Source organism: Schistocerca serialis, chromosome 2, assembly GCF_023864345.2.
Source record: "Schistocerca serialis cubense isolate TAMUIC-IGC-003099 chromosome 2, iqSchSeri2.2, whole genome shotgun sequence".
Taxonomy (NCBI): domain Eukaryota; kingdom Metazoa; phylum Arthropoda; class Insecta; order Orthoptera; family Acrididae; genus Schistocerca; species Schistocerca serialis.
The window spans coordinates 284855992-284877284 of NC_064639.1; the positions used below are offsets into that span (position 1 = coordinate 284855992).

General features: G+C 46.5%; 1 protein-coding gene across 1 annotated transcript in view; it reads left to right on the forward strand.

Moving 5' to 3' along the window:
* Window positions 1-21293, forward strand: part of LOC126457049 (division abnormally delayed protein-like) — a 632657-nt gene that overhangs the window by 465272 nt on the left and 146092 nt on the right. Inside the window, exon 3 of the mRNA XM_050093039.1 lies at window positions 8291-8752. Coding sequence (XP_049948996.1) covers window positions 8291-8752 — 462 coding nt within the window. The remainder of the gene's footprint in view (window positions 1-8290; window positions 8753-21293) is intronic.

Below are 21293 nucleotides of genomic sequence, written 5' to 3' on the forward strand. Positions count from 1 at the left end.
AGTTGCTTGTCCTTATGGTATGCTGTGGCGCTGTGGGAAGCTGTCATGCAAGCCATCGTCGCACAGTAGCCGCAGAGACATACAACCGTTACGCAGTTACTTGTTACTCGGGCTGCGGGGTGCGGCAAACCAACGTGATTTCCGACTCAGCTCATCCGAAGCAGCCTCTGTAATGCGGATGGCGATGTTGGTAGTGTGGTGTCACCGCCAGACACCACACTTGCTAGGTGGTAGCCTTTAAATCGGCCGCGTCGGACCCGCATGTCGCCACTATCAGTGATTGCAGACCGAGCGCCGCCACACGGCAGGTCTAGAGAGACGTCCTAGCACTCGCCCCAGTTGTTCAGCCGACTTTGCTAGCGATGGTTCACTGACAAATTACGATCTCATTTGCCGAGACGATAGTTAGCATAGCCTTCAGCTACGTCATTTGCTACGACCTAGCAAGGCGCCATTATCATTTGCTATTTATCTTGTGATGCATGTACCGTCCGACCGATGTTCACCAATTATGGATTAAAGTTAAGTATTCCAGAAGCTCCGTACTTTTTTTACTAGACTCAACTCCTTCAACTGTTCTAGACCTCACGCCAGCCTGCGTGAGCTTAGACGCGTGCCTTTCGGCTATCTCATAGTGGCTTGGCTGTCTTGCCAAGTCACAACAGGTAGGACGGCCAGAAGAGCTATGTGTTATTCCAGCAACATAATTGTGAAATAATTTCTTTTTTGTGGCAAATAGATTATATTTTTCGTCACGCTCCCTTATAGATAGCGTTACCTTAGGCCAAAGGTTCAATAACTTTGGTGCCACCCCTTTTCTCTTGCTCCGGGATATTAAAAATTACCTTAATGATCATAACAGAAGTTTTTGTACGGTAGAGGCATTAATTTGTTGCGGCGTTGTGATGAGTATGGTTGATTCCTTAAAAGTACTACGATATAGTGGTGTCTGAACAGCACAGTCGGAGCAGAATCCTGTCGGTCCTACTCAGTTATAGCCGTCTTCTCTAACTCCTTTTCGGTACGAGGATGATACCTCTCCCTGTATCAGACACGTGAGTTACATGTGCAGCCTCTGAACACAGCTAATACCCCATCTCCTAAATGACTGTTAGTGCATGCTATTGTTCTTGAACCATTTTATACCCCTTTACAATTAGGTGCCCTTCCTTCCTACCGGAACTTTCTCATTTTCGTAAGGCGATAGCAGGAACAGTGAACTGAATTGCTCTCTTACATCGCGCTGTACCATAATTTCTAGCTTTTGCATATCCAGGAACGCAATTTGTGTCCTCTTCTGTCACTTTTACTGATGTTAGTAATAGTAGCAGAAGTAGTGACAATAATATTACTGTTACTGCTATTATTTCTGTTAATTAGTAGTACTGTTATTCAAAATAGGCTTACATGTATGTGAATGCTGTGTTTTCCGGGTTTCAGCTGAATCGTTGGTCGTGTTGTGGCAATGTTCCATACACGTGATCTCCAGGCGCAGTGTCGAATTTAAGTCCACTTCGTTCCTTTATGGTATCAGTCACCGTCTTTTTCTGTTCTTTTGCTTTGGACTACTTAAAATAGCCGTGAAGACAGAATTATGCCTCACGACCTGGTAATAATGTTTGCCCTCTGCTGCTTTTATATGAGGGGAGAACAAAACATTTTCGTTTGAGGTCGTTGCTGGAGTGTTAATGTAATGTAGCGCGGCTCCGATGCTGGAGTAGAAGCACCGATACGAATGCAAGGGATTTGTGTGGCATTTCCGACGTGCGTGCGATAAATGGCGGAAACGTGAAGTATGGCGACCAAATGCGTCCAAACAGGAACAATGTGTTGCTGTTCTTTTCTTGGTTCGAAAATGGTTCAAATGGCTCTGAGCACTATGGGACTTAACATCTGTGGTCATCAGTCCCCTCGAACTTAGAACTACTTAAACCTAACTAACCTAAGGACATCACACACATCCATAGCTGAGGCAGGATTTGAACCTGCGACCGTAGCAGTCGCGAGGTGCCGGACTGAGCGCCTAGAACCGCGAGACCACCGCGGCCGGCTCTTTCCTTGGTTCTCAAAGGAATAACACCGGTAGACACCGGACAAAGAATGAAGAATGTATATGGGGCAGTACGTCCGTCTGAAACTACCGTTGTGGAATGGTGCGCCAAGAGGTGCTGCCACTTCTTGATAACGCACGTTCTCACACCTCAAATGTCGTAGCCAGAAGCACCCGCCTATAGTCTGCGACTATCACCCCTTCGGTTCCTGGAGAAAAAAAAAAAAAAAAAAAAAAAAAAGTGTTCAACGGCCGTCGATTCCTGCCGGATGAGGATGTGCGACGGACAGTTACTGACTCCTTCACGAAGCAGGGCACGGTGTTTTGGCGAAGGTATGTCTTCAAGGTGGTGCGTCGGTGGGATGACTACTTCAGTGCTCACGGCGAATTGGCCTGGCTGGCATACTGACGCTAGACTGTATGGCCTTCGAACGGAAACTTTTTGATCGTTTCTCATACATCGGTATCTGATGCGCTGTAGGAATAATTACAACTGTAGCCGGATCAATATAACTTTTTGAAAACAACTTCTTCACATATTGATAGTTTTATGGTGCTATAGATTTCTCTTGCGAGCTGCGCCACATGCACTGCGTTCTCATTAACACATTTGATGGTGATGAGACCCCATACTCCGAGAGTGGGGGATGAATGATGATGATGATGATGATGATGAAGAAGACTACACAACACCACCCAGTCACCTCGAGGCAAGAAAAATCCCTGACCCCACCGGGAATCGAACCCGGGACCCCAAGCTGCGGACATTAACACGTTGGGCAACTATTACTTTATAAAAAGAAACCGCTACTTTTCCTCCATACAAATTAGGAAACGCGAATACCTTTATTCGGTCCACAGCCATTGACCGATTGGCATGGTGTTGGGTGAATATCATCTTAACTGTCCCACAACTTCTTTACTATCGACCCCCTAAGCTTGATGCTCAAAAAAACGTTATGTTGTCCTACTGGGCACCGCCACTTTCCATAGTTAAAATAAAGAGCTTTTCCTCTTCAGGCGTTGCAGACTAACTATAACATCTAATATGATACTATCCAAGATTCTGTTAATCATACACACACACACACCAGGTCTTAGGTGAGAATTAAAATACACTTCGTTTAATATCTTCTCCCGTATTTACATGGAAGGATGTAATCTTGTGCTGTATTGAATTCACAAGTCTGGCTCCGACTTCATACACAAGACAAAAGTTCGCATACATAATTTTTCTAGACCGCTGCCTCATCTTCCACGTCTCAAACATCACGGAAGTTCTCCAGCAAAACTTGCGCTACTAGTACTTTTGGAAGAAAGGAATGTGAGATTCGGCCCGCCGCACAGTTTTAATCTGGCAGGAAATTTCTTATCAGCGTACACTCCGCTGCAAAGTGAAAACTCATCATATAAATTCATTCTTTTCTTAAGGCTTCCGAAAAAGAAAGTATTTAGCTGTTCGACATTCTGAGTGGTGGAAATGTACTGAGATCAGCCTTACAAAGTGGTATTTTACAATAGCCGCTGGACCGCAGACTCCTCTGCGAGTGGGGCAGTCGATTGCTTCCAGAAATATCGGCGACGGCTGTGGGACTCCCCGGCGGGTAGACCGGGGGGGGGGGGGGGGGGGGGGTCCGGGCCCCGTGTCATGGCTCTGCCTGTGTCTCGGCCGCTGCCTCCCCCGCTTTCACATCAGAGCGTTCCTGATGAATTTTTGCTAACGCCACATCCCACGTGGAGCTCAGTTGGATACCGTGGTCCCAAGCGACAAGATCGTCATGTACTTGTATTTCCACTGCCTCTTTGTGGTGACCGAATCCCAGAAACATTGACGCGGCAAAGCATTTCTGTGTGTCCAAAAATGAAGGTGCCCTTAGTTGATGCTGTGTTCATAGATTTGTAGGTGTGGCCCAGCGAACGCTTCTCACACGTTATGAACATTGTCCGCACTAATGGTCTTGGCGCTAGCGTTGTTGCCTCTGGATCAGGGGATCCCGGGTTCGAATCCCTGCCGGGTGGGGATTTTCTCTGCCTGGGGACTGGGTTTTTGTGTTGTCCTCATCATTTCATCATCATCATTCGTGACAGTGGCAGTATTGGACTGAGTCAAGAAGTGGACTGTGTGAACATTGGGACTTCGTATGGGCGCTGATGACAGCGCAGTTGAGCACCCTACAAACCAAACCAAACATCATGTTCTGAACAGCACTGTGAGATGCATCGTTGCGTGTGCCTGATATTCTGCTTGCCACACTGGCAACTGGTATAGTTGGAGCCAGGTGCCCGTAGTCCCAGTTGGACTGACGCCAGAGTATTCTTGAACTTAACCGTAGAGCGGAAAATGGTTTTTACGTTGTGCGTCTCCATTGTCATTGCAGTCTTGGCTGCGGGTGGCCCTGTGTGTGGAAGCAACGCGAGGTGTTTCTTTTATTCTTTTGGATTGTTTTACTTCCTTCTTCTCGTTCGGATGGACAGCGCGTCTTATTTGTGTCTTCGAGTAGCCATTTTTTGCGAAAGGTTTCGCTCAGTAGCAGACTTTTTTCCCGTATGGCTCGTGCCGCTTGTACCGAGGTGGCGAGCACAGATCTGCGTTGCGCTGAATAGATGGACTGTCCCGGCCTCTCATCAGGGTTCTTCTTTATGAGAATGTCTAGGAGTGGTATGCATTACATTTCGTTCCATCTCCGGAGTGAAACTGACGCTGTCGTGTATGCTGTTAAGGTGGCAGAGAATTCTTGTAGGTGTTCCTGAACACACGGAGAAACCACGAATGTGTCGTCCACATGAGTGTAGAACGTCTTTAGTTTCGGACGCGCGGATCCGCTCGAAGTGTTCCAGGAAGTTGCCGTAGTGAATCCGTCTATCTGAACATAGAACTTTCCACCACATTGGAAATTGGTGGTGGTGAGAGCGTGTAAAGACAGTTTCACTATGTCGCCGTTGAAGTGACACTTTGCCTGAAGATGACGAGTAGAAAACGCGTCGAAGCGTCTCTACAACACGCCCATACGAATAGAATAGGCTGATAACCTGAGATTTCATGTATGCAAAATCTTTTGAAATATTGTTCTAGGAAAAACAGCATTATTTATAATACAGGGTGTATCAAAAAGAATCATTCGATTTAAATAAAATCATAACTATTATGTTATTTGAGATACACTATGTGATAAAAAGTATCCGGACACCAGGCTGAAAATGACTTTCAAGTTCGAGGCGCCCTCCATCGGTAATGCTGGAATTCAACGTGGTATTGGCCCACCCTTAGCCTTGATGACAGCTTCCACTCTCGCAGGCATACGTTGAATCAGGTGCTGGAAGGTTTCTTGGGGAATGGCAGCCCATTCTTCACGGAGTGCTGCACTGAGGAGAGGTATCGATGTTGACAAGTGAGGCCTGGTACGAAGATGGAGCTCCAAAACATCCCAAAGGTGTTCTATAGGATTCAGGTCAGGACTGTGCAGACTAGTCCATTACAGAGATGTTATTGTCGTGTAACCACTCCGCCACAGGTCGTGCATTACGAACAGGTGCTCGACCGTGTTGAAAGATGCAATGGCCATCAGCGAATTGCTCTTCAACAGTGGGAAGCGAGAAGGTGCTTAAAACATCAGTGTAGGCCTGTACTGTGATAGTGCCACGCAAAACAAGAACGGTTGCAAGACCCCTCCATGAAAAACACGACCACACCATAACACCACCGCCTCCGAATTTTACTGTTGGCACTACACACGCTAGCAGACGACGTTCACCGGGCATTCGCCATACCCACATGTTGCCATAGGATCGCCAAATTGTGAACCGTGATTCGTCACTTCTCACAACCATTTTCCACTGTTCAGTCGTCCAATGCTTACTCTCCTTACACCAAGCGAGACGTAGGTTTGGCATCTATATGCGTGATGTGTGGCTTATGAATAGCCGCTCGATCATGAAATCCTAAGTTTCCTCACCTTCCACCTAAATGTCATAGTACTTGCAATGGACCCTGACGCAGTCTGGAATTCCCGTGTGATGGTCTGGATAGACGTCTGCGTATTACACATTACGACCCTCTTGAACTGTCGCCAGTCTCTGTCAGTCAACAGACGAGGTCGGCCTGTACGCTTTTGTGCTGTACGTGTCTCTTCACGTTTCCACTTCACTATCACATCGGAAACAGTGGACCTAGGGATGTTTAGCAGTGTGAAAATCTCGTGTACAGATGTATGACACAGGTGACACCCAATCACTTGTCCACGTTCGAAGTCCGTGAATTCCGCGGAGCGCCCCATTTTGCTTTCTCACGATGTCTAATAACTACTAATGTCGCTGAATGGAGTACCTCGTAGTAGGTGGCAACGCAATGCACTTAATATGAAAAACGTGTGTTTTAGGGGGTGTCCGATACTTTTGATCACATAGTGTATGTGCGTGGGCAATGTTTTTCATGGATCCCGCTAGATAGCAGCAGTGTGCGTCCACTTCAGTTACAGTAAAAATGATGTCAGGACAACAGAAAGCGTTTTGTGTTCTGCGTTTTACGCAGTACGGGTCAGTAATAGCTGTTTAGCGTGACTTTCGTACTAGGTATGGCGTGGATCCTCCTACAGCACAGAGCATTTGACGATGGCATGAACAATTCCGAGAAACAGGTTGTTTGTGTAAAGGCAAATGCCGGCCAGAGTGGCCGAGCGGTTTAGGCGCTAAAGTCTGGAACCGCGCGACCGCTACGGTCGCAGGTTCGAATCCTGCTTCGGGCATGGATGTGTGTGATGTCCTCAGGTTAGTTAGGTTCAAGTAGTTCTAAGTTCTATGGGACTGATGACCACAGCAGTTAAGTCCCATAGTGCTCAGAGCCATTTGAACCATTTGTAAAGGCAAATCGCTGCGCAACTCGACAGGTCAACATGCCCCTAATGTCTGTCTGGCGTGTGTTGCGTTGACGTTTGCATAAGAAACCATATAAAATTTTTAAATTAAAGGATTACTGAATGATGGATCGGTCGCACTGGACCAGATGATTCAGCATTACATTACTGGCCTCCAAGGTTACCGTATCTGACTATAACTTATTGTTTCTTGTGGGGGTTTATAAAAGACTCAGTTTAAGTCCAGTGTGGGAACAATTTGAATACCGCATTGACATATGCTGTGCGTCTCAAGGGGCGTAGTGAACACCTTTGAAAAGGTATGAAAAAAAAAGTTTTGAGTTCCCCGTTCATCAAAAAACAAAATTCATTGTATACGTTTATTAGTTTCAGAAATATAGACGTACCAAATCGGCTGATTCCTTTTGATACGCCCTGTATTATAACTTATTTCAGTACATACAGTCGTGACCTCATTCAATTTTTTTTAAAATTTCAGATGACCAGTTTCGATCTTCTAAGAGATCATCTTCAAATCTTACATTCCTTGATGACAACAGGAACAGTTGGCGTGGGACAGGCCAATCAGTGCAGGCGTGGAATACGGTAATCAAGGAATGTAAGACCTGATGATGACCTCTTAGAAGATCGAAACCAGCCATCTGAAAATAAAAGTAAACAACTTAAATGTGAACATGATGTGTGTATTGAAATAGGTTATACAAATGTTGTTACAGAACATCCCGTCACTCCTAATACTGCCGCGTTATTACTGTTATATTATCTTTATTTTGAAAGTGGTGGCGTAAGCATTTAGGTCCACGGTTAAATGTAAGAGTCATGCTGAAGCCCTTAATCGTATCAGCTTAAACAAGTATGTAAAAATCAGAAAATTGACTGCTCTCAACCATTTCGCTAAACTAGTCCTTTAAGATTCAATGCACACAGTTTTGGTTGCCGCTGTTTTTAATACGTTGGATGCATGTGTTCCTGTGACATGTGGACGACAGCCGGCCGCGGTGGCCGTGCGGTTCTAGGCGCTCCAGTCCGGAGCCGCGCTGCTGTTACGGTCGCAGGTTCGAATCCTGCCTCGGGCATGGGTGTGTGTGATGTCCTTAGGTTAGTTAGGTTTAAGTAGTTCTAAGTTCTAGGGGACTAATGACCACAGCAGTTGAGTCCCATAGTGCTCAGAGCCATTTGAACCATTTTGAACATGTGGACGATACATTCGCGGTCTTGCAGTGTGTTCTAGAAAAGTTTGAAGAATCCTCTGCCACCTGAACAGCATACACAATAATGTCAGCTTCACTACGGAGGTGGAAGGAAATGAATGCCTACATGTAGCTGACGCAGGCGGTGACGAAGCACGGTGCGGCGGTGTGTGTTGCAGAGCACGTGTCGGAGCTGCTGCGGCAGTCGGAGAACCGGACGCTGTCCCTGCTGGCGGTGGTGCTGCCGCGGTCGCCGTCCGCCGCCCGTGAGCCGGTGTCTCGGCTGTACGCGCGCCTCGCCGCGCAGCTGGAGCAGCCGCTGCTGCCCCCGGGGGCGGCGGCGGCGGGGCAGGACGAGCCGGAGGACCTGGAGGACGTGGTGGGCGACGCCTTCTGGCGGCTCTTCCCGCTCGTCTACCGCCAGACGCTGTCGGGGCGCAAGGCGCAGCGCGACTTGTCGGCCGACTACGCGGCGTGCCTGAGCGCCTCGGCGCCCGAGCTGGAGCCGTTCGGCGGCGCGCCGCGCCGGCTGGCCAGGGCTCTGCGCGGCGCGCTGGGGGCCGCCCGGCTGCTGCGCCAGGCGCTGCTGCTCGGCGCCGCCGTGCTCGCGGACGCCGACCGCCTGCTCACCGCCAACCCAGGTAAGTACTCCCCTCCCCTCCCCTGCTCTGGCTGCCTGCCTGCTTCTGGTCTCTCCACGGGTACTGGAATACCGTGGGGTGTCTGACAACCCAACAAACAGATCGTCCTATTTGCGATCGGACTGACAAATAGTCATCTTTCTAGAGTCACTGTGTTTTCAGTCTCCTAGCAATCAACCGAAGTTTACAACTTGACTGAACCTTCGTGAAAGATTTCTTAAATTCCACGTTTAAGATATCGTTCGCGCATGGGAATCGTACCAGTATTAACGTACCAACGTTTGACCATCGCTCAGAGTCCCGTATGGATGACATAGTAATAAGCATCCCTGACATAGCGAAACAACTGAAAGAGCTCAAAACAAGTAAATCACCAGGTCCGGATGGAATCCCAGTTCGGGTTTATGAAGAGTACTCTGCGGCATTTATTGCGAATCTCTCGCCCAGCGCAAAGTCCCAAGTGAGTTGAAAGAAAACCGCAGCTGACTCCTGTACAGTGCTTGCTCCTGTATAAGAGCACAAGTGCATGTGAACACTCTGACTCTCGACACGTCGCAGATTTATAGGTTATTTTCCTTTTAATGTTGTTAAACGTAAGATAATTGCTGCAGACTGAAGGATACGGCACGTAACTCTACTGCGCTACTTCTTCTCCAGACTCCGCGAAACTTGGCAACAGGTCCGCGAGCACACCTTCAGTTGTGCACGTTTTAAGGAGGTTTTGCGCATGCGAAACTCGCGAAACATCATTGCCTTACGGGTCAAATATATACAGATTCGATAAACAACGTGCACTGTTCACGATGAGCACAGCTAGCCCTTGCCACTCAACTAGAAGTTTACGTCAGTGCGACCAGGTGATAGCACATTATGGCAGACTTTTATTCCCTTTCGCTCAACATAAATCCTGCTAGATGATAGCACACTTCTCAGATACGCTAATTCACTCACTGTATACTACAGTAAAATTAGATCGGACGTCAGTACATGTTATAGGTGTACTGACAGTAAACGTACTTTGGGGAATTGTGAATGAGATACAATATATTAAGTTTTGTTGACAGTGAACCTATTTTGGGGGAATGTGAATGAGACACAATATAATAAGTTTTGTATTTTATCATACAGTAACACATTTGAGGCGCTGACAATCATAAGGATATAAAGCACATCAGCCTCGACTATGAGATTGTAGCATTTATTCACGCTTCTGAAATCTGTTGATCTTATGATGATTCAGGTGCACTGTAGACCCGCAATGTACAGGGTGATCAAAAAGTCAGTATAAATTTGAAAACTGAATAAATCACGAAATAGTGTAGATAGAGAGGTACAAATCGACACACATGCTTGGAATGACATGGGGTTTTATTACAACCAAAAAAATACAAAAGTTAAAAAGATGTCCGACAGATGGCGCTTCATCCGATCAGAATAGCAATAATTAGCATAACAAAGTAAGAAAAAGCAAAGATGATGTTCTTTACAGGAAATCCTCAATATGGCCACCATCATTCGTCAACAATAGCTGTAGTCGAGGAATAATGTTGTGAACAGCACTGTAAAGCACGTCCGGAGTTATGGTGAGGCATTTGCGTCGGATGTTGTCTTTCAGCATCCCTAGAGATGTCGGTCGATCACGATACACTTGCGACTTCAGGTAACGCCAAAGCCAATAATCGCATGGACTGTGGGGGAGACCTGGGAGGCCAAGCATGACGAAAGTGGCGTCTGAGCACACGATCATCACGAAACGACGCGCGCAAGGGATCTTTCACGCATCTAGCAATATGGGGTGGTTCTAATAAAACCCCATGTCATTCCAAGCATGTGTGTCAATTTTTACCCCTCTATCTACATTATTCGTGGTTTATTCAGTTTTCAAATTTATACTGGCGTTTTGATCACCCGGTATATATGAAAATTTACAAAAAGCTGTATCACTGTTTACTCTGATATACACTTAAAAGTGGGATCTACGGCGGTGTGCTTTAGGCCCTTATGGAACTCAGCGCCTCATTTGTATATTGGTCAAATGACCATGTTGGTAAACATTAATACTTTAATCATTTCCACCAACGGCATTTTGTGTTCGGAGTTGATTATTTACTGTGCGGGAATCGGCTTTCGTGTGATGTGTAAACATGAACTATGCTGAATCTGTTTTAAATGCTAACAGAAATGTTAGCTGTGAGGACGGGTCGGCCGGCCGGAGTGGCTGAGCGGTTCTAGGCGCTACAGTCTGGAACCGCGCGACCGCTACGGTCGCAGGTTCGAATCCTGCCTCGGGCATGGATGTGTGTGATGTCCTTAGGTTAGTTAGGTGTAAGTAGTTCTATGTTCTAGGGGACTGATGACCACAGCAGTTAAGTCCCATGGTGCTGAGAGCCATTTGAACCATTTTGAACCATTATTACTGTTGCTATTGTTATTGGCAGTGGCTGTAGTTGTATAAACTTATTGATTAGTATAACTGTTAAACAGCAGACACCATTAATTTCACTCTCTCAAATTTGTTCGAATCTAAAAATATGTGAAAACCCAGAATGCTTACTCACGATCCGCCACTGCTCCTGTATACTGGAACGATAAAAGAACGGCTCAAAATGGCTCTGAGTACTATGGGACTCAACTGCTGAGGTCATTAGTCCCCTAGAACTTAGAACTAGTTAAACCTAAGGACATCACAAACATCCATGCCCGAGGCAGGATTCGAACCTGCGACCGTAGCGGTCTTGCGGTTCCAGACTGCAGCGCCTTTAACCGCACGGCCACTTCGGCCGGCTTAAAAGAACGGACTCGCAGAATTACAGACCAATATCCTTAAAATTGGTTTGTTGCAGAATTCTAGAACATATTCTGAATTCCATTATAATATATTTTCTAGAGACCTAAAAGCTTATAGACCGAAAAGCTTATGTAAACGAATTAGCACGGTTTCACAAAGCATCGCTCGTGTGATACTTAGCTTTCCCTTTTCTCACATGATATACTGCGAACATTAGATGAAGCCAACAGGCATATTCCACATTCCTGAATTTCGGAAAAGCATTTCACACGGTGCCCCACTGCAGACTGTTAACGAAGGAACGACCATATGAAACAGGTTCCCAGAGAAGTGACACGAAGACTTCTTAAAGAATACAATTCAGTATGATGTCCTCGGCGGCGTGTGTTCATTAGTGACGAGAGTATCTTCAGGACTGCCCCAAGGAATTGTGACAGCACCGCTATTATTTTCTTTATGTATAAATGATCTGACGGACAGTGTGGGCAGCAACCTGCGCTTGTTTACTGATGATGCTTTGGTGTACGGTAAGAGGTCGAAGATGACTGGCTGTAAGATGTTACAAGATGAAGCACACAAAATTTCTAGCTGGTGTGATGAATTATTAGTGTTCTGCTTGACACAGCCACGTCGTTTAAATACCTGGGCTTAAGATTGCAGAGCGATATGAAATGGAAGGAACAGTCGAAGACTGTGCTAGAGAAGACGAATAGTTGACTTCGGTTTATCGGAAGAATCTTTAGGAAGGTCTGGCTCGTCTGTAAAGGAAACCACAAGCGGGACGCGATTGCGACGTACTGTATTCTTGAGTACTGTTCGAGTGCTTGGAATCCACACCAGGTCGGATAAAAGGTAGGCACAGAAGGAATTCAGAGGCAGGCTGCCACATTTGTTAGCGGTAGGTGCGAAACGTACGCGAGTCTGACTGAGATGCTTCGGAAACTCAAATGGGAATCCCTGGAGAGAACACTACGTTCTTTTCGGGGAACACTGTTGATAAAATTTAGAGAATCGACATTTAGAGCTGACTGAAAAACGATCGTACTGCCCCCCCCCCCCCCACCCCCATACATTTCGTATAAGGGCCACCTAGATAACATACGAGAAATCAGTGCTCATACAGCGGGATACAGATGGCCGTTTTTCCCTCGCTGTGCTTGCAAATTGAACGGGAAAGGAAATGACTAGTAGTGGTACCATACAGTGTCTTGAAGAATGCACGTAGATGTAGATATGTGATAATGCAATTTCATATCCTTACTATTAGTTATAATAGCTATCTGTACGATTTGATTAATTTTAGTTGTGCGTCATTGACGCTAAATGTATATGTCGTGTGACTAGGGCCTCCCATCGGGTACACCGTTCGCCGGGCGCAAGTCTTTCGATTTGACGCCACTTCCGCGACTTGCGCGTCGATGGGGATGAGATGATGATGATGATCAGAACAAAACACAACACCCAGTCCCTGAGCGGAGAAATTCTGCGACCCAGCCGGGAATCGAAACCGGGCCCTTAGGATTGACATTCTGTCGCGCTGACCACTCAACTACCGTGGGCGGACGTCATTGACACTGTAGTCGTGGGGCACTACGTTTTTGCCTCTCGGGAAGTGCAAAAGTTTACTTTTCTGAAACTTTAAAGCAAGTTGCCGATCTTTGCACAACTTCCAAATTTTAACAGGATCGGGCTACACATTTTTGCAGACAGTAATTCGTTACAGATAACTGTTTGAATTGCAAACATTCTGAGATTATCATTAATATTGTGTGCCAGGTCGTTAATGTACGGCATGACTTGCAAGGATGCCAACACAGTTTCCTGGGCTCGCCTGAAGTCACTTCATCTGTCGACGACTCTACATCCAAGGTAACACTCTGCGTTCTTTCCATCACGAAATCGTCAGTCTAGACACAAATTTCGCTTCATACACCATACGAATGTACGTTAAACATTGGTGTTGTACAGAGTCATATATTTTGCGGGAGTCAAGAAATGCGGTAGCCACCTGTGTGGCTTGATCCTTGGCCTTGAATGTGAATGCAGAGAGAGCTGTGATAGTGCGTCAGCGGTTCATTTGTGTCGTGTAGTCCCTCGCCGTCTTCATGGCGAGAGAGGAATTCCGCACTGGCGTGTAATAGATATGAAATACAAGGTGCGAATGTAAAGTTCGATGAATAGTCACAGATAATAATGGAAGCAGGAGTTACAGACAAAAAACTGTTATTAGTGTTCCAAGTGAGCACCACTAGCTACAATGTACTTCTGACATCGGTTGTAAAACTGTTGCACACTGTCAGCAAACGTTTCTTGTGGAATCGTTAGAAGCACCGCGGTCACGCTTGCTTGATAGCCGCACCATTACGGGAGACGAGACCGGGTGCTGCGAATACAAGGCAGAGACCAAGCGACAGTCATTGGCATGTTGTTAATCGTCTTCCCCGCATCCCTGCGGTAAACAAGCCTTTGCTGTCGAAAAAGGCGATGAACCATGGATTTTGTGAGCTGACTTTTTTTGGGAGGCGACGCAGACGATGGTCACTATGCCATTGGCTGTTACTTGGTCTCCGGGTCGTATTGCTAGCACCACGCCTGACCTCTCGTAATGATGCGATGTCCATCAACAATGACCGCAGTGCTTCAAGAGATTCCAGAAGAAACCTTTGCCAAAGCTGTTTTGTTTGCAGCTCTTGTTTCCATTGTTTTCTGAGACCATTCAACGAACTTTTCAGGCGCACCTTGCATTTAAGCACTAGAGCCTGGGGACTAATGTCGAGCGTCCTCGTTCCAAAAACAATAACAACAACAACAATGTACACCTGCTAATAGGCCGGCCGGAGTGGCCGAGCGGTTAAAGGCGCTACAGTCTGGAACCGCACGACCGCTGCGGTCGCAGGTTCGAATCCTGCCTCGGGCATGGATATGTGTGACGTCCTTAGGTTAGTTAGGTTTAAGTAGTTCTAAGTTCTGGGGGACTTATGACCACAGCAGTTGAGTCCCATAGTGCTCAGAGCCATTGAACCATTTGAACCTGCTAATAGGCACGCATGTTGTGTAAATTGAAGGTGTAGAGCGGAAGGAAGGAAAGGTATGGGGGAACACTTCTGTCAGCTGTATCTGGACATTACGCGGGATCAGCGGCAACGAGTGAAAATGCGTACCCGGACCGGGCTTCGAACCCGGGATTTCTTAGTTAGTAGGCAGGTGCGTTAACCACTGCGCCATCCGGAACACAGCGTTACCACACCTGCGCGGACTATCTCGGCACACGTGACGACCTATTTACATACACATCGAGCGCTATCTATACGCAGGCACGCATATTATGGTTAGAGTTTGCGTGCCTGTTATCCAGTCTTTTGAAAATGACTTGATACGATCTTGGGTAGGAACATTGGGAGGCACGGGGGAGAAATTTCATGTCTCGCTCAGAACACACACTTAAGCGTGCATTTAATCCAACTTACTGAAATTCGCAAAATACAAGACGAACAGAAATGGAACTGGCGTCAGTGTCTTCTGGAAGAACTGCACTATGTCCACACTTTAGTTTTATTTGCCATATAATATTTGTAAGATGATATATTGAAAGTTTACGAAAATGCATTTCCTAACGGTTTTAGCGAACTTTCGACACGCGGGAAACATTTTTGTTATTGAATGAAGGAGAACTTATTTTGTGGACAAAATCTTAAGATACATCGAATTTTTAATTTTTATTTGCTTGCTACGGAACAGAACTCTGTCGTAGATCTTCAACACGAGATAATTTATCTTAAACTGACGCACAATAATTCGCTTGTGCCTCAAAAGATGAGCAGTCACCTGTTCGGTCTGATTTGGAAAACAGACCAATTTTTATAATTAACCCGTTATTATGTTTTGTGAAATAAATTCATCCTTATTTGTAACATAAAAAATAAGATAGTGGTTGTTAATCGAAGTCAGGAAGCTTATAGGTTTGAAAGAAAAGACAGTAGTGATACACAATATATTTGACCAGTATTTAAACTGTTGTTGTATAAATAGTGAGAGAGATCTCTTTTGCGGAATTATGATTGTGTTCCTGAAATAAACTTCATTCGGACTCAGTTGTCGATAGCAGCCTTCTTAGTAAGAACTTAACAAAATATTCTTTTGGTGTGCAGGTACTTAAAACTACACACACCAAAAAATGCAGTTCAATCCACCTATGCATCGTTTCTCTGATGACAATGGAAAATCTATGCTGAAATTACTCTTGTAGCTATTACACATACTAGAAATGATACTGTTACCACGGTTATTTAATGACTTGATCATTTTCGTTACCGAATTTTCAACAATAACATTATCCTCCCATGCTTTTCCCAGGAAGCGGTGCGGATGACTGAAGGCTTCCTTCCACTCTTTATTAGAGATTAATTTCCTGACAGCTTCGTTGCTGAGAGCCTCGACTGCAGAGTACGTTTTTGATTATTGCAAACAACGTAACCTTTAGTTTGGGTCCATTTCAATTCTGTTGGGTTGAAGTGACAGTGATAAGGTGACATTCTAATGTCCTCATGCTCTCGTCAGCTCATCGATTCCGTATATGGAGAGCTGTTGTTTATGGAGAAATATTGCACCATAATCTTCGGCCTTAGCTTTATCACTTAATTCGACGCTGAAGCGAATCACCTCCCCGTTTCGATTTGCCACGTTAGGCGTTTTGTCAAGGACCTTGGAATCAAGAGTAATCGATGACAGTGTAGATGCGTAAGCCCAAACTGACACAGTTACCCAATACCCTGGGCGAGAGAGCGATGTCGAGCTTTTCTGCTCAACAAAATCTCCGCGCAACGATCGGTTCCGCAGGACGAGGCTTCCTGAAGCTTGTTGTAGGCGGTAAGTGTTTCAGTGGTGGGTAAAAGCGTGGTAGCTTCTGTCGTGTGAGAATAGCCGGATGCGTGCCATGTCTTTCTCAGAGCCTCTCCCCACTACTTTCTTCATACATGTCAATCTTAAAGTAACCTTGAACATAGTGGATTGTTCACGAGTTCTTTCGTAGTATAACATGTCCTGAAAGTGTATCAGTATGGACGTCTTTTGCAGGGAAATCGGAGATGATGCGGACAGTTGAGCGCCACGTATCGTCGCGCTTGTTTTCAGGTGTTTCCCGTACAGTGTGTAAACTTTTAGATGGCAGACCTCTCCCTAGTCCTGAATCGGTAGGAGTCGGTAAACGTCGGGAGGCTTCGGTAGGCACGCAGTTTCGACTGCTGCCAACATTACGTAGCTGACTGTGTTGTACAAGGTAGCCATTGTCGTCTGCTTCGTTATTGTTTTGCGCTGCACTGTTCTGCGTGTTTTTATTGTGCAGTCGTGCTAAACATTATCAAAATGAGTGAAGAGGCAGTTGCTGGCCCATCTCAGGAGTCGCCAACAACACCTACCGGTAGGCCTACGGTTAGAAGGAAACCAGTATTACGTAGCGATGCTCGCAAAATTATCGGATGAATGGTTTGTGAGCGCATAGTAGACAAACATGCATACATTCATTCATATACACTCCTGGAAATTGAAATAAGAACACCGTGAATTCATTGTCCCAGGAAGGGGAAACTTTATTGACACATTCCTGGGGTCAGATACATCACATGATCACACTGACAGAACCACAGGCACATAGACACAGGCAACAGTGCATGCACAATGTCGGCACTAGTACAGTGTATATCCACCTTTCGCAGCAATGCAGGCTGCTATTCTCCCATGGAGACGATCGTAGAGATGCTGGATGTAGTCCTGTGGAACGGCTTGCCATGCCATTTCCACCTGGCGCCTCAGTTGGACCAGCGTTCGTGCTGGACGTGCAGACCGCGTGAGACAACGCTTCATCCAGTCCCAAACATGCTCAATGGGGGACAGATCCGGAGATCTTGCTGGCCAGGGTAGTTGACTTACATCTTCTAGAGCACGTTGGGTGGCACGGGATACATGCGGACGTGCATTGTCCTGTTGGAACAGCAAGTTCCCTTGCCGGTCTAGGAATGGTTGAACGATGGGTTCGATGACGGTTTGGATGTACCGTGCACTATTCAGTGTCCCCTCGACGATCACCAGTGGTGTACGGCCAGTGTAGGAGATCGCTCCCCACACCATGATGCCGGGTGTTGGCCCTGTGTGCCTCGGTCGTATGCAGTCCTGATTGTGGCGCTCACCTGCACGGCGCCAAACACGCATACGACCATCATTGGCACCAAGGCAGAAGCGACTCTCATCGCTGAAGACGACACGTCTCCATTCGTCCCTCCATTCACGCCTGTCGCGACACCACTGGAGGCGGGCTGCACGATGTTGGGGCGTGAACGGAAGACGGCCTAACGGTGTGCGGGACCGTAGCCCAGCTTCATGGAGACGGTTGCGAATGGTCCTCGCCGATACCCCAGGAGCAACAGTGTCCCTAATTTGCTGGGAAGTGGCGGTGCGGTCCCCTACGGCACTGCGTAGGATCCTACGGTCTTGGCGTGCATCCGTGCGTCGCTGCGGTCCGGTCCCAGGTCGACGGGCACGTGCACCTTCCGCCGACCACTGGCGACAACATCGATGTACTGTGGAGACCTCACGCCCCACGTGTTGAGCAATTCGGCGGTACGTCCACCCGGCCTCCCGCATGCCCACTACACGCCCTCGCTCAAAGTCCGTCAGCTGCACATACGGTTCACGTCCACGCTGTCGCGGCATGCTACCAGTGTTAAAGACTGCGATGGAGCTCCGTATGCCACGGCAAACTGGCTGACACTGACGGCGGCGGTGCACAAATGCTGCGCAGCTAGCGCCATTCGACGGCCAACACCGCGGTTCCTGGTGTGTCCGCTGTGCCGTGCGTGTGATCATTGCTTGTACAGCCCTCTCGCAGTGTCCGGAGCAAGTATGGTGGGTCTGACACACCGGTGTCAATGTGTTCTTTTTTCCATTTCCAGGAGTGTATATATATAGATTTTAATGTACATGACGATTTCAGTTTCGTTTACGAACAACATTTAAAGCGAGTTTTACTTCCAAGCCATTCGTCTGCTTTCGTGTAAGCATGACGCGCGATTTGCAATTTGTAGTGCCAGCACTGCAACTGGTAGGCGTGCCTTGTCCCCCCCCCCCTCCCCGGCGGGGTTAGGGATTTTCTCTGCCTCGTGATGGCTGGGTGTTGTGTGATGTCCTTAGGTTAGTTAGCTTTATGTAGTTCTAAGTTCTAGGGGACTGATGAACATAGATGTTAAGTCCCATAGTGCTCATATCCATTTGAACCATTTGTCCCCCCTCCCCCCCCCCCCCCCCCCCCAACGGCTCCACTCCCCTCGCCAGCCGATGCTTACTTTTTCCTCTCCCCGCACTCCCCTCACAACTTTGCCGTCTTACATTTAACACACTGTACGTTGAATCTCATGACACGGGAAAGAGGTTTCCACTACACGCTGCCTGCTGCGGGACGGGCAGCGCCGTATTTGTAGGCTGCCCGCAACACAAACCCGATGTCCGGGAAGTCGGCTTTAGCTGCGCGTGCCTGCAACTGATCCTACAAGTGAATGGCATTCCATCATTCCATTCTGGTGCAAGACCTCACTGTCTATAGAAAGGGCAGTGCAGACAAGACATATGCTATCGCCATTGGAAAGTCTTTTATCCACAAATTCGTATTTACTTTCCGTCCATTAAGAACGTTCAGACCGATAGTAAAGCACATCTTAATAAGACTGGCGTGTACTGCATCTACCAACTTCAAATGATGTTACATGGTGAGTGCAGCTTTGAAATACAGGTATAGAAATTGGCAGTCACCTACAGTATGTAACATATATCGGCAGACGCGTCATTACACCTTGAGAATAAGTTCCTTGAAATGTACCCTATCTGACTGGTTGCACAGCTGAAGGCTTCGCCCAAGCTTTCACAACACGCCTTAACATATCCTGCGGAATGGCGCTCATTTCACGGCGAATGACAGTCTAAAATTCGTCAGCTGCAGTAAACGATTGGCAGAAAGCCTTTCCTTCACGTAACTCTCAAGAAACTAATCCGAAGCTGGTCACCCACGGGAACGGGATGACTGCATTATATTGTTAAACCGAAATATCGCACGATTTGGAAACGTTTGTCAAAGTGTGGCTGTACCTTGGCGTGTCCGCCTGGTCAGCTGAGTGGTAACGTGCTCGCTTCCCCTGCAAGCGGGCCCGAGTTCGATTGCCGGCCTGGTAGGAGATTTTCTCCGCTAGGAGACTGGGTGTTGTGTTGTCCTCATCATCGTTTCATCCTCATCACCGACGCGCAAGTCGCCCAATGTGGCGTCGAATGAAATAAGACTTGCACTTCGCGGCCGAAATTCGCCGAGTAGGAGCCTCCCGGCTAACGATGCCATACGCTCATTTCTATTTTTTGTGCCTAGGCGTGCTATGTGAGGCGTTGTATCATCCTGCTAAAAGCAAGTCGCTTATTCAAGAGCCCTCCTCTTACAAAACAAAAATAAGAAAATTATGCAACTTTTGCTGTAGCGGTTTGCATTCACTGTTGCTACAAGTCTGGCGTTATCGTCACAAAAGAATTAACATATCCATTTACGAGAAAATTTTGGTTCATCGGAGATGATCAGTGGTTAGACAACAGTGATTCTCGGTTAACCATTGTAAGAATGTGAGTGCATTGGAGAGTCTGTTTTTACTGTCAGTGTTCCCAGCTCTTGAATCAGCTGCAATTTATATGGATGAAACTTTGTAAGGTAATGACGAGTCGTGGATATTCAAAACATCTAATAAACGCGATAAGAAGTATGTATCGAACACGATTATCGTTGTAGATGTCAACTGAAAAATGATTAAGATACTACTAACAAAGGAGTACGAGAAGGCTGCTGTATATCCCCAAGTACGTTTAACATTCACATACATAAAATAATGCACATATGGAAAACAGGACTTCAAAAAGGTTTATACCTAGGCAGGACGATTCTTTTAAGTAACTTACTATATGCTGACGACGCAGTGATCCCAACACATTAAGAAGAGTATGTTCAGAAACGAATTTACATTCTGAAACAAATAAGTGGGAAATTTGACATGGAGATATCGACAGAAAAGACTTATACAGTGGCCATCATGGGGAAAGAACGCATTAGACCCAAAATGATGGTAGGTCAACAGATTTTAGAGCAAGTAAACCACTTCACTACCTAGGACGTGAGTTGACATATGGCTACAGCAAAGATATACAAATTAAGCTTAATAAATTTAGGCAGGTTTGCGGAACAGTTAACAGAAACCTTAAAAACAAAACTAGGGAAGATACTCAAATTAAATTCTACAAAACAACTGCAGTCCCCACACTGCCCTCTGGCAGCGAGAGCTGGGTGGTTAGCAAAAAGCAAGAAAGCCATATTCAGGCACAAGAAACGAAATTCATGAGTTAAAGGCTGCACAGTAGAAGACAGACTAAAGAATCAAGATAGTAGAGAAAAACTAAAAATTAAAAAAAATGTTCAAATGGCTCTGAGCACTATGAGACTTAACATCTGAGGTCATCAGTCCCCTAGAACTTCAGAACTACGTAAATATAACTACCCTAAGGACATCACACACATCCATGCCCGAGGCAGGATTCGAACCTGCGACCGTAGCGGTCGTGCGGTTCCAGACTGTAGCGCCTAGAACCGCTCGGCCACTCCGGCCGGCTAAAAATTTTTAGTCTACATGATAAAATTGTAGAGTATAGGAGAAAATAGAACGAACACCTGGAACGAATGGA